We start from the raw sequence: 24,122 nt of genomic DNA, 5'->3' as shown, positions 1-24,122 counted from the left end.
GTGAGGGCTAACATTCCCCACGCAAGAAGGCCAACCGTGGCACCTGTAATTCTTTATTACTTTACAAGGCTGGCTATCTCTATCAGACCGAATTCCTCGAGGGCAGGGCTGGTCTGATTCTTTTTACATCCTCAGTGGTCAGCACACACGTTGGCCTGTCCCTCTGCAAACAGCGGTCACCCGTTTGGGGAACAAGGTGGCGTGGTGCCGTAGCAGAGTTTGAAGGCCTTCAAGTTTGGCAGACCTCAGGGTGGGGCCAGCACTTGTTAGCTGGAGGACTTGGGGCCAGGTTTTCACTTTTCTGAGCTTCAGGACCAGCTTTTTTGTGAAGGTAAACTCTGTCGTGCCCTGCATACTTCCTGGCATTGGAGGGCTATTAATTTTTCATTTATTTTGAAATAACTTCACAATTAGAGAAAAGTTGCCCGAACAACAACTGAAAAAAACCAAAACCAAAACTCCCCAAAAGAGAAAAACTTTAAAAAGGCCTATATTCTTTTTACTCAGATCTCCCAGTTAGTATTTTATTGCGTTTGCTCCACTGTCCACTGTCTTCGTGTGTGTGTATACATGCATACTATTTACCATTATTTTTTTAGTTTATTTATTTTGAGGAAGAGAGTGAGCACGAGTGAACATGAGTAAGGGAGGGGCAGAGGGAGGAGAGAGAATCCCAAGCAGGCTCTGTGCTATCAATGTGGAGCCTGATGCGGGGCTCAGTCCCACAAACCGGGAGATCATGACCTGAGCTGAAATCAAGAGCTGGATGCCTACCTGACTGAGCCACCCAGGCACCCCTCTCTGTTATTATTTTTCGAGTTTTGAGAGCAAGCTGTGGATGTGATATCCCTTCACTGTGAAACACTCCAGCGCATATTCCCCCTAATAAGACTGTCTTCTATAGCCGGAATATGCTCTCCAAATCAGGAAAGTGGTCCTCACCGGACCTCAGGCTCACAGCCTTAGCTGTGACAACTCCTTCCTGGACCAGCCACTTCTGTGATAGTTGCCAAATGGTGATTCTCTGTCTGTATTTATTAGTTGACATTCCACTCTAAAGAAGAATTTTCCTGGGGCACCTGGGTGGCTCAGTCAGTTAAGTGTCTGACTTCAGCTCAGGTCATGATCTCGCGGTCCGTGAGTTTGAGCCCTGCGTCAAGCTCTGTGCTGACAGCTCAGAGCCTGAAGCCTGCTTCAGATTCTGTGTCTCCCCCACTCTCTGCCCCTCCCCTGCTTATGTTCTGTCTCTCTCTGTCTCAAAAATAAATAAAAACATTAAAAAAAAATTTTAAAGAAGAATTTTCCCTTCTCATTTGTTTGTTTATTTCTGTCAGCAGAGACTCATGTATCCTGTTTTGTTCAGTAGGTTGTAATAGGTTGTAATTCTATATTCTGATCCTTCAGCTGTCCTCAGTTTAGCCCGTGGGACCTGCTTTATGCTGGCTCCTTTGTCCTGTTGGCTTGACCCTGTCATTCATGGGACATTTCTTGACACGAGATTTTCCAGGCTTATCTTGCTTTTTTTCCTGCTCTAGCCTTGGAATCAGCCATTTCCAAGGAGCCCTGCTTCTTTTAAATGGAGGATGGTAATTAGAAACCAAAATCTGGGTGCTGAGGTATACACATCGTTGCTGGGGTGTCACTGCCTCTAGGCTCTCTCAGCAGAGTCAGAAAATATATTTATATATGTACACTCACATAGCATATATGCATACATCTGTAACTATTTCTCTATTCCTATATGTGTGTGCAGATATATATATATATACATATATATATATATATATATATATATATATATATGATGTTTGTATGTGTGTGAATATATATGTGTGTATATTATAGATTTTATACTGTAAAATCATGAGTGTTGTATCATAAAGCCAGAGTTCGTATATTGATAAGCCCATCTTAAGTCCAGCTAACCTCTTTCCAGTTTTGCAGCTATATTCTCAAGTAGGGAAAAACTGGGCTCCTCTTATCCTCAGTACATTTATTTATTTCATTTTACTTATCTGCTCAGTGTAACCAGTTTTCCAGCCATGGAGGTTGTCTCTCCCACCTTTGTACCCCACTCCTCATGGCTTGGAATCCTCAGTCACTGGGCCCTCTGACCTGGCTTTTGAGATGGCCTCCCTGCCTCATCGTAGTCCTTCAGCTCCCTGAAACACTCTGTGACCGTAGGCTCTGGGCCTGCTGGCCTGTGCCTCTTTATAATTCCTCGTCCTCTGGCCCACCTGCATCTTCAGCTAACTCCTTTATGATGAAAGGAGAAGGCTGTTATTTTTTGAGGGAGACTTTTATGTTTTTTTGTTTCTTTATCAAAGTATAGTTTACATGCAGTAAAGTTCATCCTTTGAAATATGCGTATCTGGGAATTTTGACAAAATTCATGTAACAGTCATGTAATGACTGTCACAGTCAAGACACAGAATACTTCGTTACCATAAAGAGTTCCCTTGGGTCCCCATCTAGTCAAGCCTTCTTCCCATCCCCAGCTGCTGGCAGTCACTTATCTGATTTCTATTCCTATGGTGTTTTGCCTTTTCTAAAAGGTCATATAGATGGAATTACTGTGTAGCTTTTTGAGTCTAGCTTCTTCCACTTTGTGTTCTTTTGAGATTCATCCGTCCCATTTTACATATTAGTGATTTGTTCCTTTTTATTATTGGTAGTTCTTTATCGATGCATGTGCCACAATTTATTTTTCCATTCACCAGTTGATGGTCACTGGGTTTTCAGCTTAATTCAATCATGAATAAAGTTCCAATAAATATTTCTGTGTATGTGGTTTTTGTGTGGACATTTATCTTCATTTCTTTTGGGTAGATACCTAGGGGCAGGGTTGCTGGTCCTATCTTAAGCTTGTTTAAGAAACTTCGGAGCACCAGGGTGGCTCAGTCGGTTCAGCGTCCAACTCTTGATCTCAGCTCAGGTCTTAATCTCAGGTCTTGAGCCAGCATTGGGCTCTGTGTTGGGCATGAAGCCTACTTAAAAAAAGAAAGAAAGAAATGGGAGGGGAGGGAAGAGAAGGGAAGGGAAGAGAAGAGAAGAAACTGCCCAAGTGTTTCCCAAAAGGCTTACCAGTTTTGCATTCCCGGCAGCACCGAATGTATGAGGCAGTTCCGGTTGCTCCACAGCCTTTCCACTACCGGGTTTTGTCAATTAAAAAAAAAAAAAAAAAAAAAAAAAATCTTAAATGATTCCAATAGGTTTGTAATGGTATCTCTTACCGGTTTTCATGATTATTTCCCTAAATATTAATGGTGTTGAGCAGCTTTTCATTTGCATATTTGCCATCCATATCTCTTTGATGACGGGTCTGTTAAACCTTTTGCTCATTGTAAAAATCAGGTTATTTGTTGCCCTAATGAGTTTTGAGAGTTCTTTATGTATTCTTGTTACCAGTCCTTTATCAGTTAGGTGTTTGCAAATATCTTTTCCCATTTCTGTAATTTTACATTGCAAATATAGCTTCTTTAGTGTGTAGAAAGGTTGGCCTGGATTCTTCAGGGTTTTCCATATAGCCTTAATGCTGTGAATACCAGGAGAAATCTTTGTAAGAGGATGAATGTAGGCTTGAGGGGGGAGGTGGAGATCCCGGAGGATCCGGTGGCATTAACTGCCTCCTCCCAGTGACTTACTGAGGGTACTTGTTGAGGAAAGAAAGGAAGGACAGACTGAAAAATAAGAGGGGTGATAGTAGTGGCCAGGGCCTTTGGTGAGAGAATGGCTGCTAGAATTGTCCAAGCTAGAAAGACAAGGAGGACAAGAGGAGCCAGGGGGCTTTGGCATGGATTGTGTTGAAACTGTTGAACCTAGGGGCACCTGGGTGGCTCTGTTGGTAGAGCATCTACCTCTTGATATCGGCTCTTGTTGTGGATCTCGAGGTTGTATTATAGAGCCATGTGCGTTGGGCTCTGCACTGAGCACGGAGCCTGCTTGGGATTTTCTCCCCTTCTTTCTCTGTCCTTTCCCTTCTTGTGTGCATGCTATAAATGAATGAATGAATGAATGAATAGAAGGAGAGGGGGAAGGAAGGAAGGAAAGAAAGAAAGAAAGAAAGGAAGAGTTGAACCTAGGTAAAGTCAAATGGGGAGCTTCACTGGGCAGGGAAGAGAGAGGCTCAGCAAGGGAATGTGGCTTTCTGAAGATTATGGGGACTGTGAAGTGGCAGAGCTGGGACTTAAATTAAGGTTTTTAAGAACAGTTGTAAAGGAGGGCCTCAGCGCCTAAGAAACTAGAGTTCAGACCAGGCTGGGGTGACAGGGTTTTGTCATTATGCGTGTCTTCTACATAATTTATAATCATTCTTCCTGGGGCGCCTGGGTGGCTCAGTCGGTTAAGCATCCGACTTCAGCTCAGGTCATGATCTAGCGGTCCGTGAGTTCGAGCCCCGCATCGGGCTCCGTGCCGACAGCTCAGAGCCTGGAGCCTCTTTCAGATTCCGTGTCTCCCTCTCTCTCTGACCTTCCCCCGTTCATGCTCTGTCTCTCTCTGTCTCAAAAATAAATAAACGTTAAAAAAAAAAATCATTCTTCCTGTGTGGTCTCAATATTTAGTATAATATAGCAAAACTGGGTTTACAGCAGAATTGGTGGTTAGATTGGTAAGAAAGAGTTTGACTATACCTCCAATTGGAATGTATTTTGAGTTAAACAGAAAACACTAGAAATCAAATAGGAATGCATTTTTTGGCACAAGAATGTTTGGTTCTGACACCAAAGGGGAAAGGATACTAAGGAGAGTAAGAGATCATAGATCTGGCTTTTGCTGTTATAATTCGCTATGAAAATACTAACTCTCAAGGTTAAGATTTACTGGAATTGGAATTGCCTTTGTATAATAACACTTTTTAAAAAAATTTTTTTTTTTCAACGTTTATTTATTTTTGGGACAGAGAGAGACAGAGCATGAACGGGGGAGGGGCAGAGAGAGAGGGAGACACAGAATCGGAAACAGGCTCCAGGCTCTGAGCCATCAGCCCAGAGCTTGACGCGGGGCTCGAACTCACGGACCGCGAGATCGTGACCTGGCTGAAGTCGGACGCTTAACCGACTGCGCCACCCAGGCGCCCCAATAACACTTTTTTAATGTTTATTTATTATTATTGAGAGACAGAGCATGAGCAGGGGAGGGGCAGAGAGGGGTGGAGACACAGAATCTGAAGCAGGCTCCGGGCTCTGAGCTGTCAGCACAGAGCCCGAAGCGGAGCTGGAACTCACGAACTGAACCGTGAGGCTGTGACCTGATCCGAAGTCGGATGCTCAACCGACTGAGCCACCCAGGTGCCCTGGAATTGCCTTTGGATTAAAAGAGAATGATGAAAGGAAATCTCTGGGAAAATGTGATAAACATAGTTATTTTTATTGGATACCTAGTCTGATTCAGGCACTGTGCTGGGCTCCTTGGCATTACATTTTCCTGATCCTTCCATAACCTTGCAAGAGTGTTTGGTGATACTACATTCCTGTTTTATTGAGAGTCCGAGAAATTAAATAACATGTCCAGAGTCATAACTAGTTAAGTGATTGAGCTGGGATTCATCTCTAGGCCTGGGTGGCACCAAAGCTTGGTCTGTTCTCACTGCCCTGGGACTAATCATGGTGCCCTCTGTAGACCAGCATTCTCCCACGTGGTTTCTTACCAGTTCACTCATTACAAGAGAGGTATAGAAATTGCTTGTGAGCGTTGAGAAACTTTGTAGCAATTTGATAGAGAAATTTTATGAGTATCGAACCTAATAATAACAAGTTTGGACTTGTATTTTGTATGTCTTTGTTTCTTAAAATTTCCTTTTTTTGGGGCGCCTGGGTGGCGCAGTCGGTTAAGCGTCCGACTTCAGCCAGGTCACGATCTCGCGGTCCGTGAGTTCGAGCCCCGCGTCAGGCTCTGGGCTGATGGCTCAGAGCCTGGAGCCTGTTTCCGATTCTGTGTCTCCCTCTCTCGCTGCCCCTCCCCCATTCATGCTCTGTCTCTCTCTGTCCCAAAAATAAAATAAACGTTGAAAAAAAAAAAATAAAAAAAAAAAAAATTTCCTTTTTTTTTTTTTTTTTTTTTTTACCCCTAGTGATTCTTTTTCTTGCATTTTACAAAAGTACCATTCCATGATGGATTGGAAGCTTAAGAAGAACAGAATTGCTGCAGGTTGTTAGAGAAGCCCTCCCCGTCCCACGCTTTCTCTGGTTTTGAAATCCTTGAATCAGCGTGCAGTTTGCTGGAGCATTTCGGCTGACTCAGAGCTCCGAATGACAGGGGGGACTGGGTCAGAGAAAGGGAATAAGGCAGTAGGGAAAGGCGAGGATCTAGGGAAGGAATCTTCGGGAGAAGTCTCCAAACTTTGCCCTCCAGTGGCAGCTGTAAGGGTGAGTCCGGGTTCTCTCCTAAAATGAGGAGGCGTCCCGTGCCTCCTTTGGTCAAATGTAGTGTCCGGATTGTGGTCGTCTTTCTGTTGAGTCCTGACTTGCTTTTCGTTACTCCCCGCGGCGATGCTGGTGGTGTAGAGGGGGACAAATACGGGAAAAGTAATTGATACGAGTAAAGTTAACTGGAGGTAGAAATTCCAAAAATACTCCTTTTCTCTGCTCACAACCACACACACAGGAACACGTACCTTGAAGCATTTTCCCTTTAAGGAAAAGCCTGCAGTTCTTTGGCAGGGCCAGGAGTTTTGATTGGCCCCCTCCACTGCTGTTTGCCATGAAGAATCCTGCCCGGTCCAGTTGTGTTTAAAGCTGGTCTGCGAGCCAGCCGAGCTGCCAAGTTCTCTGGGCCGAATTTGAAATGTATTAGTGTTCAGGGAGCGGGCCGGGTGCCTCCGATGCGCCTCCTACAGTTCAGCTTGGCTGATTCTGGAACCCCATGTGGGAGACTCTTACTTCTCTCTGAATGCCTTTGAAGTCTTGCCAGTTTAGGGAGGGGGGAGGTGTAACTCACTGAAGGGGCATGTTTTTAGGGAGCTTCCCCACATGGGACACGCCATGCAGTGGTGTGGGAGAAGCCCTAACCCGGATGGGAGACTAGGCAGAGCCGGCTCAGTTTTATAGGATTATTTGTCTCTCCACTTCTAACATGTGAAATGACACAACAGGCCCTCTAAGAACCAGACCCCTGCTTGACCAGTTTTAGTTCTGGAGGAAACCCGACCTGAGATAAAGGCAGCTACCCCACGGTGTGCGCCTCTTGCCAGAAACCTTACATGTGCGGGGAGTGAATTCCTGCCCTTCTGGTTGTGGCTGCGGGTGTGGCCCAAGGCAAGGCTGGGGACAGGCAACAGTTCTAGTCGCAAACCTTTTACTTGCTCAGCTGGTTCTTAATCCCTGCAACCCAGCCTCCGGTCAAGAATTTGTTCCATAGGTACAGCCAGTTGTGGTGGCTTGCAGAGCTCCTGTGCTGGGGACAGCCTAGGCTGGGGGTGATTTGCGTAGATCTGCTTCTCGAAGCTCTGTAGATGTAAACTTACTTAACATTTATGGAGCCCTGTGATAAATTCAGGTGGTTTACAATGCCAGCCTTCAAATTTGAACTGCTCTGTGTCTCTCCAATAGATGAGACATTTCCTGAGTATAGGGTACTTTCTGATTCTTCCTTCCTTCCTTCCTTCCTTTCTTTCCTTTCTTTCTTTCTTTTCCCCAGAGAATCTAGCCTTCTTGGTAGATTCAATAAATATTGGTTGAGATCAGTTAAATAAAGAAGACGCTTCTGAGCACAAAGAACAGAGTTGTATTTCGGTGGTTTATTTGTGGATTGAACTCTCCCGGTCTCTGTGCCATATGTCTCTGATACCAGGTTGCCGGGCCCAGATGACCAGTCTGGTACTTGCCTTTGCCGTTTTACCCCCTGCCGTGGTTATGATGTCGCCAGGCAATAGGAGCACAGGGAACGTGGCTTATAGAAGTGTGCTAGCTGGCAGGCCCTGCCCATTCTCCATGGGCCATCACACACCCAACACCTTTCTGTACGGTCTTTGCGGGCAATAAGAAAATTGCCTTCAAGTGCTGACTCCTAGGTGAAGCCGATGGCTAGGCGTGGACGTAGGCTTATTTTTGTTAGGTGTGTGGAATTGGAGGGGGCAGTGGTGCTGGGAGTAATCTTACTGAGTCTGCCATACCCCCTGCCCCCCCCCCCCACCATGTTTTGCCAGTGAAAAACAGAGACCCAGAAAGGTTACATGATTTATTCCTAGCCACGTGGCTACTTCATGGCCATCAAGACTGTTCTCTTGGTCTCCCAGATCTTAGCTCTAGGCATTTACCACACTACTGGAGAAGTCTTAAGTCTTGGTTTTTGTAGAAAGCTTCGGTGAAAATCAGATTCCTGCAGAAGCAAATATTGGCAATTTAACTTAGGAATGTGAGTAGGAAAACGTTGTCCCTTTTGAATCCTAGGAGAATTATCCCAGAGTTTGTCTTTCTACGCTTTGCATGATGTAGAAGACAGAACAGAACAAAAAAGTTTCATAAAGGATCCGCTTCGTTCAATGCAGAAAAAAGTAGGCCACTTTGAATTCCTAAAAATAACATTAAAAAAAAAAAAATCCCAGAATTGTGTAAAGAGGTATCTCAGTTACACGAACGCTGTAATTTTCTGGGGGTTCCTGGGCCCGGGGAGGATGCTAGCTCTCTGAATGCTTTATGACTCTTTTGTTTGAGGGGACCTCCGAATGGGAGATGGAGAAATGTGCTCCGAAGGGTGATATGGGGGGAAGGGATGAGAAAGTTGCGGGCGGGAAAAGCTCAGCTCAGTGGTTTTAGGGAGTTTTCATTTCATTTTGTTTTTAAAGGCAAGGCCTGCTAGGAGCTTGGTCCTAACTGATTCCAGATGGGCCTGCTACAGTACAAAGGTTTTCAGTGTGTTTGGGATGGGGCAGACCAAGAGGGCCCCCCGAGCGCTTCCTGTGCAGCCCTGCGATTGTACTCACCTAATCAGAAACAGCCCTGCCTGCTGGAGCTCGGGGACAGCCATCTTGGCTTCTCTTTGTGCCCCGTTGTGCGAACTGCCCTTTCCTCCTGCTTGGTGCACCTCCGCATTCCCTTCTCCTTTCCTCTCTGATCTCTTCTCCATTTGTTCACAGGGAGCCGTGTGTGTGTGTGTGTGTGTGTGTGTGTGTGTGTGTGTGTGTGTGTGTGTTTCGTTCCTCCCTATTCCTTGTGGGATAAGAGCTGGGAGGAGGGGAGAGGAGAAAAGGAGGGGGGAGGAAGGAGGAGGGTAGAAGGGCCAAATTAAAGGCAGATGCTGAAAGACTTTCTTCCTGGACCCGGGACGTATTTGCGGGAAATGGGTATTGGGAATATGAGAATGTGAAGCAGATTTGGAAGACCAAGCCACTATTCATTGATTCATTGATTCATTCATTCGTTCATTTTCTCCCCTCCTTTCCTCACAATCCTGCATTCTTTCCAAAAGGTTCAGAACACTGCAGGTAGATGGTTTGTTCACATTATAAACTGAGTTATCACTGGCCCTTTCTGGTTAAAGGGCGGGTTTGGCAGTGATTTTCAACCCAGTAGGAATAGAAAGGTGTTTTGCACTCCGAGCCCAGCCTTGTTGCCAAGGTAGCATGCCTTCTGTGCCCTGATGGCTGTTGAATTTGGCCAGCTTCTCAGCTGTTGCAGGTGCTCTGCTGAGTGTAAGAAAGGATTTTCGGTGACGTTCTGCTGCAGGGACAATGAATTGTTCTTACGGGCCTTCCAGACTCTACCAGGGATATATTTTATACCTAAATTTGATCTTTTGTTTTGGCACAGATGCCTCTTAGACTGAGGGTATGCTTGGTGTTTGAATCTCAGTCTTTTGGATCTAGCTGATGGTTGTAGAATGTGGTCCCGGGGTTTTGTCTGGATCCCTGTAGTTTTATTCTGATCCATTTGGCTATTGTATTCATGTGGTTGCATAAATGCGAATTTATTCAGATAGAATATGGACAAATACTATATAGGCATAAAGTTCCCAGCGACATAGGTTTGTTTTGCTGACCTGTCTGTACTTTTCAGTGTCCTCTTTGCCCTCGTGTAAGTATGGTGATCGCACTTTTCCCGCCGAAACAAATGTGTGCAATATATTGTCCAATGAAAAATTTTTATGCTGTTTCTAGTCTTTTTTTTTTTTTTTTTAATGTTTATTTAGTTTTGAGACAGAGAGACAGAGTGCGAGTGGGGGAGGGACAGAGAGTGAGGGAGACACAGAATCTGAAGCCGGCTCCAGGCTCCGAGCCATCAGCACAGAGCCCAGTGTGGGGCTCAAACCCATGACCTGGGAGATCATGACCTGAGCCGAAGTCAGATGCTTAACCGAGTGAGCCGCCCAGGCACCTCTTTATGCTGTTTCTAGATAGTGAGGTTGTCTGGGAGGTACAGTTTGGAAATGGAAATAATATGAATTTCTGGGATAATGTGATGTTAGTGGGAATAATGGATGAGTGTTTAAAGTTGGGATTTAAAAAAATTTTTTCTTTCAAAGTTTATTTATTTTTGAGAAAGAGAGACAGAGTGTGAGCAGGGGAGGGGCGAGAGAGAGAGGGAGACACAAAATCTGAAGCTGGCTCCAGGCTCCGTGCTGTCAGCACAGAGCCTGATATGGGGCCTGAACCCATGAACTAACTGTGAGGTCATGGCCTGAGCCAGAGTCGGACGCTTAACCGACTGAGCCACCCAGGAGCCCCTAAAATTGGGATTTCTTAAGCTAGGTCACACAGTTACCCTTCTTATGAGTGAGCCTTAGCAATATGACATTGAAGCTAATAGAGAATTACCTGATGTTTTTAACCATCAGCTGCTTGTAATAATGTTCTCAGTTAACCAGTAGTGTCTTCCTTCTTCACTTTATTTTTTAAAATCCCCCTTTAGGCAGGAAGGGAAGGCAGCTAAGGTGTGTTTGTTTGTCTTTTGAGTGGCTATTATTGGCCAAGTATCAGACTCCTCCATTACCTCCCTTAATTTGTGGTGTGGTGGCCTTAATCTGGTTTGCAGAGGAGGAAACTGCACTGGCCCAGTGTCACACAGCCAGTGTCATAGACGGCTTCAACCCATTATATTCTGGATCCAAAGGTGGTATATGTGCTCTCACACTCTGAGTTCCATAGAAGTCCTAAACTCTTCTCCGAAAAAGAATTTCTTTTCTAAGGGGAATGTAGTGGTTAAGCTTTTGTAAAGATCATGTAAAACTTACTGTCAACTTCCCTTTTTAGGCGTGCTGATTTTCTGCCTCAGACATATAAAAGCTGATACCGGAGAGAGGAAGGAGGTGAACCATTTAATTATAATGCCTGTTTATAGAGAGGCTTTGAGCCTCCAAAAGTTGCTTTCTTTAAAATGGAAATTTTTATTGGGATAATTATAGATTCCCATGCAGTTGTACAAGAGCCACTTGTGAAATGGTAGAAAGGCAGAGGTTCTGATTTGGACGCCTTCGCTCATCCTCGAAGGCAGGGTGGAAGGAGAGGACAGGAGGCCCTCTAGAGACCTCCGCTCCACCTTAGCAGCTCTTTGCTGTCTTTGGGAGGCACTTTTGCTGTCAGCCCTGTTCTGAGAGAGGCCCTCAGTTGTAGTTTCTAGTTCAGGGAGGCCATACCATGAACTCTTGATTTGCTTGAGCCGAGGCAGCATTCAGAATGCAGGGATAGATTGGAGGTAGAGGCGGCCTTAGAAATTGGAAGAGTGAGTTGGAATTGCTAGAGGTGAATCAACCAGACAGACATCTTTAGTTGGAATCACCAGGAAGACTCCTTTCGTTGTTTTTCCAGTGGTTAGAAGTCATCTTCTGAGGGAGGCCTTCTTTAACCTAAAGTACATTCACCCAATTTTCTTTGACATTTACCATGATTTAGAACTACTTTTTTATGTGGTACAATGTTTTTGTCTGCTATTTGACTAAACTTCACGAGGGCAGGGACTGTGTTGGTTTTCCACACTGTATACGTGGTCCCTAGATTATGGGACCATAGTTAAATATACAGAACATAAAAGTTGGTTGAATGAATGAATACCATGGGAAATTGTGGTTCTTGTTAAAGAGCTTAGTTCTTGGCTGGTCAAGCCTTTGCCTATTATTTTGGGTCAGAGGAATGACTGAAAATTTTCTGGATAAAAGAATTTTAATCTCATAGATTTCTTTTTTTTTTATCTTGTAAACAAGGTAGTAAACTATTTTAACTTGAGGTCATCCCTTAAGTTCGGCTGATGGATTTTGCATTATTTCAGAAAATATGCTTAAGGCCTAGAAGCCCAGCCTGTGAAGCATCTGGTCTACTTTGACCTCTAAAATGAGCAGACTTGTTCTTTTCCCTCCTGCTCTACATGTTTAGAAGAGTAGCACAATTCTATTTTGAGGCTCGTTACAAAATAGAATAAAGAAAACTCGATGACTCTGGTTTAAAAACTCTCTGCTCATCTGAATTGGTTTAATCACTATTCTTTACTTTAACCCCTTCAACTTCTCATCCCAGAATCGACCTTCCTAAATTTACCTCTCATAAAGCGGTCATATATATTTGATTCCTAACTCACTGAGACTCTTTTTATTCTACTTCTTTTTGTTTAAAAAGAAAATTTTTTTAAATGTTTGTTTATTTGTTGAAAGACAGAGACAGAGCACAAGCGGGGGAGGGGACAGAGAGAGAAGGAGTCACAGAATCCGTAGCAGGCTTCAGGCTCTGTCCCGCACAGAGCCCGGCGCAGGGCTCAAACTCACAAACCCCGAGGTCATGACCTGAGCCCAGGTCAGACACTTAACCGTCTGAGCCACCCAGGTGCCCCTCTTTTTGTTTTTTAAAGGTAACCTTTCTCTCCAAGAGCAGGAAGAAAAGGATAAGTAATTATGGGTAAGAAATTTGGAAAACATTGAGGGAAAAAAAAAATGTATGTTTGGGTGGGTGTGTGAGAATTTGTGTGTATACATATGTATTTTTTTCCTTCTCTGCTCTACTCTTCTCTAGCTAGGATGAGATTTTTTTTTATTTCAGGAGAAATTGCATAATTTCCAGACTCAGCTGTCTCTTTTAGGTAGTTAGGCTATAAAATACTGAATTTGTAGCTGTTATCTTATTAAGATCTTAGGTGTACTCTTAGGAAAATTGGTAAATGATGTGGTTTTTAGGTGTGTGTATTGAAGAAGCAGTAGCGGTAATAATGTAATGCCTTTGTCCTGCTGTTCCTTATTGAAATAGAAATTTGCTTGGAGAGCTCAGGATGGTGGAAGATGATTTATTATTTTTGAGCTCCGATGTCAAAATCCTCCCAGCTTATATTTGAGTGTCATTCACTTAGGACAGGGATCTCACATACCGTTTTTATCTCCTATAGCACCCGACTCAGTCCTGGGCAGTAGGAGGGCTTAATGAATTTAATTTAGTGTGATCTTGCTTCATTCATAGATTGTTTGAGTTGGTTGATCTGTTTGGTGGAAGAAAACCTCCCTTGTTTATATACACATACATGATGTGCCTGGGAATTTCAAAAAATACACATTTCAGATGCTACTTTATTAAAAGTTTCTGGAGGAAAACTGCGAGAATATATCTTCATGATATTCTGTACTTGAACCAGGACATAAATACTGTCTATAAAGGGAAAAAGTGATAGCTTGTCTACATTAAAGTTAGGAATACGTATTCATTAAAAGACACCATTAAGAGAGTAAAAAGGTGGGGCGCCTGGGTGGCGCAGTCGGTTAAGCGTCCGACTTCAGCCAGGTCACGATCTCGCGCTCCGTGAGTTCGAGCCCCGCGTCGGGCTCTGGGCTGATGGCTCAGAGCCTGGAGCCTGTTTCCGATTCTGTGTCTCCCTCTCTCTCTGCCCCTCCCCCGTTCATGCTCTGTCTCTCTCTGTCCCAAAAATAAATAAACGTTGAAAAAAAAAAAAAGTTAAAAAAAAAAAAAAAGAGTAAAAAGGCAAACCTCAGAATTCAGGAAAAGATATTTGCAATATAGGTATCTGGCCAGTATCCAGAATATATAAATAACTCCTACAAATCAATATACAAAAGAAATCTTTATCAGTCAGGCTTAGAACAACCCAGTAAAAAAAATGCGCAGAAGATTTGAATAGGTACTTCACGAAAGATCATATCCAAGTGCCCAAAAAGTAGTCAGTGTTATTAACCATCAGAGTAAAGCAAATAACCACAGTGAGATGCTACTATACTAACTCCAGAACGGTTAAGATGAAAAACGCGGACATCTCCAAGCATTAGTGAGGTTGTTCAGCATTAGGAGCATTCATGTACTGCTAGTGGGAATGTAAATTGGTACAACTTTGGAGAACTGGCATTTGGCAATATGTGCCAAAGCTGAACCAGTAGCTGGCAATCCCACTCGTTTTATACCCAACAGAAATGCGTACAAATGTGCACCAAAAGACACGTACAAGAATATACAGAGCAGCTTTTTCAGTAATAGCCTCAGGCTGGAAATAACACAAGTGCCTTTCAATATTACTGAAATGTTTTTCAATAAATGATGATACATTTATGCAATAGAGAGCTTTACAGTGATGACAATGGATGGAACCATTGCTGTACTCGACAGATGGATCCGTTTGACAAATATAATGTGGGCTGAAAGAAGCCAGCACAAGAGAGTATATGTGACGTGTGATTGACTCCATTTATACAAAGTTCAGAAAGAGGCAGAGTAAATCTATGGTGTTAATTACAGTCATTGTTGTGGCTGATGGGAGTGACTTTGCAAATGCGTGAGAGGGGCTTCTAGAGTGGTGGTAGTTTGTTGCCTAGATGCTGGTCACCTGGGTGGGTTCTCTTTGAGGAAATTCACGGCCCATTAGCCATTTCTGTGTATGTATAGTCACTTCACTAAAAGGTTTGCTTAAACATTAGATTCGACTTTTGTTCAGGGATTGCTGCAGCTGTAGATAGCTTTTCCCTCATATGCATGCGGATCCTTTGCCCGTCAAAGCTGGTAGAATGTGGGTGTGCACCTACATTTAGGCATTTCGTGTTAGGGCTGCTGTGTGGGCCATGAAAATTCTTTTGTTCATCTCAGCTTGCTTGTCCCATATTCACGGTAAGTTTCAGACATCAGTGGGAAAGGGAAATTGGTGAATACACTGCTCCGATGAGTTCTCAAACCAGTTCTCTGAGACGAATAAGGAAATTGCTTCATAGGGAAGGAAATTTGGATTTTGCTCTGTAGACAGAAGAACCTCTCCATTAAGGTTTCTCAGCCACTACAAGGGTCATTTTCAGAAGAATGCACCTCATTTGGACCTTTTTTTTTTTTTATAATTGAGATATAGTTGATGTATAATATTATATTAGCTTCAAGTGGACAGCCTAATGATTCAGTACCTGTGTATATTGTGAAATGGCCACCGCAGTAAGTCTGTTTAACATCCATGACCATATATAGTTATGCCTTTTTTTTTCTTGTGAGAACTTTTTTTTTTAAGTTTATATGTTTATTTTTAGAGAGAAAGAGAGAGAGTGGGAGGGGCAGAGAAAGAGGGAGAGAGAATCCCACGCAGGTTCTGCAATATCAGTGCAGAGCCCAGTGTGGGGCTTGAACTCATGAACAGTGAGATCATGACCTGAGCCGAAATCAGGGGTCTGATGCTTAACCAACTGAGCCACCCAAACAACCCCCCTCTCCCTACCCTTTTTTGAAAATTTATTTATGTGATGAGTGAGAAATTTTTAATGTTCATTTATTTTTGAGACAATGCGAGAGACAGAGTGCAAGCAGCGGAGGGCAGACAGAGGGAGACACAGAATCTGAAGCGGGCTCCATGCTCTGAGCTGTCAGCCCAGAGCCTGACGCGGGGCTCGAACTCACGAACTGTGAGTACATGACCTGAGCTGAAGTCGGACGCTCAACCGACTGAGCCACTCAGGTGCCCCAAGTGAGAACTTTTAAGATCTGTTCTCTTAGTGGGATACCAGGCTGGCTTAGTTGGTGGAGCCTGTGACTCTTGGTCTCGGGGTCATGAATTTGAGCCCCACATTGGGTATGGTTTACTTAAATAAACTTAAAAACAAACAGATCTACTCTCAGCAACTTTCAGATATACAGTACAGTATTATTAACTATTTTCCCTATGCTGTATATTACATTCTAATGTGTTATTTATTTTATAACTGGAAGTTTGTGCCTTTTGACCACCTTCACCCATTTTGCCCACTCCCCATACCCCACTTCTGGCAACCAGTCTGTTCTCTGTATGTAACAGTTTGCTTCTCCTCCACCCCACTTCTGGTTTCACATGTAAGTGAGATTATATGTGATTTGTCTTTCTCTGTCCAACTTATTTCACTTAGCTTAATGCCCTCAAGGTCCATTCATGTTGTCACAAACAGCAGGATTTCCTTCTTTTTATGACTGAATAATATTCCATTGTATATATACACACTTTCTTTGTCCATTCATGTGTCAGTAGGTACTTAGATTATTTCTTTGTCTTGGCTATTATAAATAATGCTGCAGTGAACATGGGCTTCACGGGCTTATTTTTATTAAAATTTTTTTAAACACTTACTCATTTTTGAGAGACAGAGACCGAGTGTGAGTAGGGGAGGGGCAGAGAGAGGGAGACCCAGAATCCGAAGCAGGCTCCAGGCTCCGAGCTTTCAGCACAGAGCCCGACTCGGGGCTCGAACTCACAAACCGTGAGATCATGACCTGAGCCGAAGTCAGACGGACGTTTACCGACTGAGCCACCCAGGCGCCCCTGCAGATATCTTTTTGAATCAGTGTGTTTGTTTTCTTTGGATAAATACCCAGAAGTGGAATTCCTGGATCATATGGTGGTTTGATTTTTAATTTTTTGAGGAACCTCCATACTGTTTTCCATAGTGGGTGAACCAATTCAGATTCCTGCCAACAGTGCATGAGGGTTCCCTTTTCTCATCATCCTTACCAACCCTTGTTATCTTTTTGATAATAGTCATTCTAGCAGATGTGAGGTGATATATCCTTGTGGTTTTGACTTGCATTTCCCTGATGGTTAGCAATATTGAGCACATTTTTATGTATCTGTTGGCCATCTTTATGTCTTTGAAAAAATGTCTGTTTACATCCTCTGCATATTTTGTAATTGGATTGTTTGTTTGGTTATTGAGTTGTATGAGTTCTTTATATATTTTGCATTAACCCCTCATCAGATATACAATTTGTAAATATTTTCTCCCATTCTGTAGGTTGCCTTTTCATTTTGTTGATGATTTTCTTTGCTGTGCAGACGCTTTAAAATTTTTTTTAAAAACTACTTATTTTTGGGAGAGCACAAGGGAGGGGGGGCAGAGAGAGGGGGACAGAGGATCCAAAGCAGACTCTGTGCTGACAGGCTGACAGCAGCGAGCCCGATGTGGGGCTCAGACTCACAAAACATGAGATCGTGACCTGAGCTGAAGTCGGACGCTCAACTTAATGAGGCACCAAGGTGCCCTGCTGTGCAGAAGCTTTTTATTGACCCTTATTTTTATCATGGAAACTATAAGGAGAAGAACTCTCCACATGGTATTAAACCAACCCCCGTGGAAGTCTAACTCAAAGTAAGTGTTTTAGGAAAATCTAACCTGGATGAGGTAGAAAATCTAAAAGATGTTGCCTTGCCTTCTCTCAGCCGGCCGTATCTCTCAATTCTCAACCTGGCCTTAGCAAAATACTTGAAAGTTCTCCTAAGTTTGCTTTGTTGTCTCATGACCATACCTTTGTAAATCTCTTCTCTCTCTTCCTGGAAGGCCCTGACCTGCCTCATTTACCTCAGCGAACTCCTGGGGCTCGTTCTTTATGGCACCTTCTAGAGTTAGCCATTTCGTCTCGTGGACTCTTAACCGTACCCGTATACACCTCTGCTGTGTCACATAATACACTTAACTCTGTTTATTTGTCCTCCAGTGCTAGCCTTTTGAGCTGGCATGTGGTAGGTACACAGTAAATATTGAAAGAAAAGATGAACAATTGGGCATGTGTTCTGAAAGACAATCGCTACTTTCTAAAGAATAAAAGCCAGTTATAATATTTGACATCAGTAGATATATGCTTACAATTTTTTTTCAGGAGTGATACTTTGCATTAATTTCTCAGTAAAACCCGGGGTGTATATTTACAACAGGGTGCATATTGTGTGTGGCAAGAGGAGAGAGATGCTAACTGGTTCACATGGGTACCAGATACATGACCTTGGCCTCTTTAGCGTGGTTCTCTAATCAGCTGATTTAATTTTAGTGGAATCCCTGGAGAAATACTTTGAAATGCTCTGGTTCTATATGCAGAATTTAGAAATCATAAATCTAATGTATAGATCCTGACTGCATTAGGGTTTATGGATTAAAAACCAGCAGATGAGACTGTGGGCATTAGGACATTATGACTGGACCAGTGCAGGCATTAGAAGAGTGATGATTTTGTTCATCTCAAATATTATAAAATTAAATTCTATAATATGTTATCTGAAGTTTTGTCATTTCTCTTCAGCATGTAATTTCTCAAGCCAATTTTAATTTAAAAAGATCTGAGTAGAATCATTGCCATTTGTCCAGAAGTTTAGAATAATAGGATTAGAATAGTAAATTAATAAGTATTGAGCGCCTGCTTAGGGTTTAATACTGTCAGAAATATGTGAAAAGTATAATTTTGCTCTTGATGTCGAGCAATATATTGATGATATGTTTTATTGATGACATCAGAAACCATAGATACGAAATGATTTTTAAATGTTCCTTTCCAGCCTCAACTGTCTATAAATAGGAGGCCAAGTAGAGAAAGCACAGGCTTTGGAGTCCAACAGATCTAGGTTAAAATCTTGGCTTTTTAAAACATTAAATAATGAGTTATATAGTCTTGGTCACGCTGACATCTCTGGAACTCTAGTTTCCTCCTTTGCAAAGTGAGATAAGAAGGTATACCACTTGCAGATTTTCGGTTTTGAGAATGAATGACAACCCCTATAAAACTTCCCGGGCATGTCGTAAGGGCACCTAACGCCGGTATGAACGAAACGAGCAGGTAAATAAATAGAGCTGTGTTCGCCGCAGTGGCCCACTTAGCCCGGACCCTTGTGGGTGGCTTTCCTGATGATAACTAACGTAAACCAAGCTCAGTAGTTGATTGGATGGGCATCTTGGAAACCGTGCTGCACTCTTCCCGTTGTAGCATAAGGCGACTGACCTTCTGTTTGATTTGAAGAGTGTTAAAAAGGTCTTTTAGAAGAGTGCTCATCGTAGCTCCTGGAGCCATCTGACCCCAGGAAGGTGTATAAGGAAGGGTTTCACCCACGGGTGGCTCGTCAGGAGTCCGTAAGAGGTGAGCTAGGAGAGCACGTAGCTCAAGGATGGGCTAATGCGGCTGAGTTCCTTCTCCTCTCCTTCCCCCAGAATGTGGCTTTCAGTTTGTTAGCAAATACTGCATCCTTTTCCACAACAGTCGTGAAGCCTATTTTGGATGCCTGTGCGTTAACTAGTGGGCATTTGGGACTTTGACTTGACTAAATGTTCCAAATTGTTTAAATTCTGTTTAGGGTCAGTGACTACTTATTTTACGAAATCATTTTCCTTTTCATGTCTGTTTTTTTGGCTGCAGAATTGGTGCCCTGGAGCTGAGTCTTTGCCCTGCAAACCGAAAATATAATTTTCCTGGGTGTGTCTTATTTTAATCGACTCCCTTTCATACTACAGGGCTCTGACCTGCTTGGAGCCTTTCCTACTTGGTTACAATTGATGCTTTGTCCTTTGGAGTCATATAGGACGTAGCCACTGGGTTGATTTCCGTGTTGAGCTGTCAAATGTGGCTCCGAAAAAAGATTACTTTCCTAGAATGGGCAGGGGGCAGCTGAGCTGGAAAATGGGGCCTTGGCTCATATATGTAGTTGTCATTTAGGGAGAATGAGCAGCGGTTTCAAAATGAGACTTAGGGACTAAGCAGAGAAAAAGTAGGGGTAGCTCCCAGTGAGTACTAGTCAGAATTGGCTGGCGTGTGAGGGGAGTATAGCTGGACTTTACCAGAAGTAGACGCTGTTTGGGGAGCTCTCTGTGGCTCAAGAAATGATGCGTATTTTGTGGCATATCTGTGCTTCTGGAAGGACAGTTTTCTACAAGTTCATGTTCTTCCTCTGGGGCTTAGTAATTTCTGTTAGTATCCACAGGAATTTCACTGCTAATGATGTCGGCTTACTCTCTATTTATTCAGTCTCTCTTCGGCCGAGGGACTTCCAACTACTTTACATTAATTTTGTCAGTAATTCTTATAACCTCCCTGTGTGGGAGCTGCTTGTAGATGAGGGATGTGAGAACTGGCTCCAGTTTACCTAGCAGGTCAGTCCCTGGGATGGAAAATTGGACCCAGGATTTGTGGTTCCAGGCTTAGCGTGTTTCCTCCGGGGGAGGAAATAATACTGAGCAAACAGCAAGAGAATCTGGTTGTATGAGTTGAGAGATTTCTGCCTTTATGCACGGGGTTCCCAGTCCGTGGCTCGGGACGAAAGCAGGCAGCAGTCTGATGCTCGGTACATGAAATGTCCCAACTGTTTTTTTGACTGGTGCATACTTTTATTTTTGTTCTCTTTTTTCCCCCCTCTCCTGGGAGGAGAGGCGGGTGTGAGAATTTTCTGTGTACCAACCTTAGGTGCGGGGGCATTCTGGCTGTTTGAATGCTCAGCAGGAATTGCCATTTGCTTTTGGGTTGGGGGCCAGGAGGTCAAGCAGCCGCTTTAGGGTGGGGTTGAGAGGCGAGTGGACTGTAGGAAGAAGGACGTTTCTCTGTATTCTCTTAGTCATAGGACTCTGAATCCCAAGTAGCTAAATTTAGCTCAGGTTCCTGTTGAAAGCATCATTTGGGGGGGGGGGGGCGCGGGCGGTGGGGGGGAAAACGGAAAACCTTTTTGTGTATCCTGCTCCATGAAGCCAATAGGGAAGCAGGAGGAGGTGAGGTTGCCATGGAGATGGTAGCTGTGTGCAAGGGGAGAGCAGCAGGGTTTAGAATTCCAGGAAGGAAGAGAGAGTGATGTCATCAGATTCCATGGACCAGCCCAGGAACCCCTGTGAGGTTGGTGGGGAGTTGGGTGTGCGTGGGGGGTGGTGGAGTGGGAGTTTGTGCAGGGGAATTGTGGCTTCAGTAAGGTGTGGGGAGTCCAGTTCAAGCAGAGAGGTTGGTTGTGTGGAATTGTGCTGATCTGCATTAATGCCTGCTTTTTAAAAATCTGTAAAGCATTCTGAATTTGCAGAATATTTTCTTTGTTGAAAAAGGACGTATCCGTTTAAAGAAGGAGCTAATCTAGATGTAGAAATGGTATCTTTCTGTAGTTCTCTTCCCTGTAGTATTTGTGTGTGCCTTTATTCCTTGTATGTGAGGCTGTTTGTGCACACATTTTGGATATGTAGTTGTCTTTGTATGATGCCTTTTATGGGGCTGCATGCAGCTAAATGCTTCATTAATGCCTGATTATCGTATTTATTTTTCTGTGGCTGGGTGTGTATAAATAAAACGTTACTTCTTATGTAAAAAAAAAAAAAAAATTGAAAGAGAATCAAAACAGTTGCTTTTGCAGCAGGAAGGAAAACTGCATGCTCCAAGACAGTCATTCTGAACATATGCTGCGCGTTCGCGTTGCTAGTGAAGGGCAAACGTGTTTCTTTTGGAATGACTGAGAGGCTCTTTTTTTTTTTTTTAAACAACTCTAACAGAATCTGTGCATCCAAACGAGTACTGCCCTTCAAAATAGTCGCTTTGGCTCTGGTGATACAGACATTGCGCAAAACATAAAGAACTCTCATTTGGAATCAGCTTCAGAGATGAGAGATAAGGAGAGCATTCTCAATACCTAACACCGAATTTTTTATTTAAAAAAATAACCTAGTTGCTCAGATGAGGTTTCTTCACAACTGGCTCTTCCCCATTTGGGGTTGTCAAAAAATCAAATCTGTGTGCAAATGACAAGCTTTTATCCCAGTTAAAGATATTTCAAGTCCTAGATGTAGGTTCTGAAGGTATTTTCGGTTGCAGATAAAGAGCTCTTAGATTGTTTAGTTTAGCAGGTGGCAACGTTTTGAATGATGGCAGCATCTGAGGAATGAGAGCAGAGCCTTCCTAGGGCGACATCTTCTGAGGTGACCCATTTGGATTTATTTGTTCAAGAGTGTGTTAAAATCCGTGACGTTACCATTGGGTAATGTGGGAAGCAGCATTATGTGGCGCGTGTGAGAGCACAGACTCTTTGGAATCAGATTGGCTCAAGCCTTGAACAAACCCTGTTCTGCTACTTCCCGACTGACCTTGGACAAATGACAAGTGACAGTCCCGTGGTGTGTTGGTTTCCTCATGTATAAATGGGAATAATAGTGCTAGAAGTACCCACCTGATAGTGTGGAGCTTAGGGGTAAGTAAGCTAATATTTAAAGCACTTAGACCTATTGGCTGCGTTCTCAATCGATGCTTGCTCTAGTTATGGTCATTCGTAAGTATGCATTTCTTTGAACTACGGAGTGATGAGGTAGAAGGTCCCATACACCGCTGCATGTCGAGGAGTGGGGGGAGGGGTGGCAGCAATCTATAGTTTTTAAAGGATTCCCAGAGGATTCTGACGATCAGCCAGATTTGGGGACCGCTATTTGGGTGTAATCTATTTTGAGTGTGGTCCAAACACCAGTAGCTTCATCATTTCCCCAGAGCTTGTTAGAAATGCAGACTTTCAGGCACCACCCCAGCCCCACTGCATCAGAATCTGCATTTTTAACCAGATAATCCGACAGTGACCTGTATGCGCATTAAAATTTAAGAAACACTACTTCTACCAATGGGAGTAATTGGGTGATTACTGCATTTTAAAGGTGAATTCTCTCTCAGTTATTCCCATTGGTGGAAGAGAAGCAGTCTAGCCAGGCTGCTGTGTAGATGAGCGTGCACTTTACCTCTCCTACTGCTCGGCCTAGGGATGAATGCTTTTCTGGGCTGAGTCACCGCGTACCATACAGGGGAAGAGCAGAGTTAGAACTGTGGCTCTGGCCCTACCATTTACTAGCTGTTTGGCCTTGGTCCAGTCATTTAACCTCTGTACGTCTCAGCCTTTTCACCCGGTAACGGAATCATCCCTAGACCACGAAATACTGTGTAGAGAGTATCTAGCACATTACGGTGCCTGCATGTGTTAGTGCCTTGCCCCCGCCCCCCCTCAACCTTCCAGTGATGATCTGTGTGGTAGTTCTGTCCCTCGGAAAGGGCCACCAGTTGTGACCTAATTCCGTCCTCTCTTGTCCTCCCAGCTATCTCAGGCATCGAGTTGTATGACAGAAAACCGTAAGGATAGTTTTCTTTCCTACTTTGTTCTACAAAATACGTTTTACTTAATGGAGACTGTTACCCAAGAGGGCTGGAAGAAGAGCTATAGGAGGTCCTCTGAGTAGTTGAGCTGGTGCAGGAATCAAGGTATGATGAGATCTGATAGAGGCAGCTCTTTGATGAATTCTTAATAGTTGACCATATGTTTAAAACAATAACATTTGTGCTTAAAAAAAAAATGCCATGTAGGGCTGTCTGGGGGGCTCAGTAGGTTAAACATCTGACTCTTGATTTTGGCTCAGGTCATGATCTTGCTGTCGTGAGATCAAGCCCTGCGTTGGACTCTGTGCTGAGTGTGAAACCTGCTTGGGATTTTCTCTCTCTCTGTCTCTCTCTCTCCCTCCCTCCCTCCCTCTCTCCCTCTCTCCCTCTCTCCCTCTCTCCCTCTCTCCCTCTCTCCCTATCTCTCTGCCCCTTCCCTGCCCCTGCTCTCTCTCTTTCTTCCCTCTCTCACTACCCTCCCCCCCCAATAAATACATTAGTGAACATTAAAAAAAAACAAAAAATTGTATAGAAAAAAGTCCATAAATTCAGGTGGCTTCATTTGAGGTCCATTAGATCACTTCTAAGCAAGAATTAACATGGCGGTTATCAGAAGATCATTGAATTGAAAAGTAAGGAGAATCTTTTTTTTTTTTTTTCTAACTAGGGTATCAACACAGTAAGAGGAAGTTCAGGGACTTGCTCTGGGGATGCCAGAAATAGATGGCAGAGAGTTTAGGTCAGAGGATCGGCTTCTGTGGCCAATAAGGCATTGGAAGCAGGAGCAGGAGATAGATGGGTCCATTTTCACTCATTCATACAAGCATTAGGGGGACTGAGGGATACAGCAGAATTGTGAATT

The 24,122-nt window shown here is 43.6% G+C and overlaps 1 protein-coding gene and 1 long non-coding RNA gene across 26 annotated transcripts in view; one reads left to right on the top strand and one right to left on the bottom strand.

The window, feature by feature from the left end:
* Nucleotides 1-24,122, top strand: part of RBFOX2 (RNA binding fox-1 homolog 2) — a 287,044-nt gene that overhangs the window by 46,649 nt on the left and 216,273 nt on the right. For 2 of the 25 annotated variants that reach the window (XM_045466991.1, XM_045466989.1), the window contains exon 1: nucleotides 20,855-20,989. The exons of 21 other annotated variants lie outside the window; for them this stretch is intronic. In XM_045466991.1, coding sequence (XP_045322947.1) covers nucleotides 20,948-20,989 — 42 coding nt within the window. In that variant the 5' untranslated portion in view covers nucleotides 20,855-20,947. Of the gene's footprint in view, nucleotides 1-20,854; nucleotides 20,990-24,122 lie in introns of those variants that run through there. 2 more of the 25 variants (XM_045466983.1, XM_045466996.1) reach the window with 2 other exon arrangements.
* Nucleotides 8,162-9,623, bottom strand: LOC123592084. Its single transcript, XR_006709580.1, has 2 exons — nucleotides 8,921-9,623; nucleotides 8,162-8,316 (listed from the first exon to the last, which is right to left on the bottom strand). It is a non-coding gene; the product is annotated as an uncharacterized LOC123592084 (long non-coding RNA).

This window comes from Leopardus geoffroyi, chromosome B4 (genome assembly GCF_018350155.1).
Source record: "Leopardus geoffroyi isolate Oge1 chromosome B4, O.geoffroyi_Oge1_pat1.0, whole genome shotgun sequence".
In the NCBI taxonomy this organism is placed as follows: Eukaryota; Metazoa; Chordata; class Mammalia; order Carnivora; family Felidae; genus Leopardus; species Leopardus geoffroyi.
Note: the sequence above shows the minus strand (reverse complement) of the source record. Positions and strands in the feature narration are given on the sequence as shown.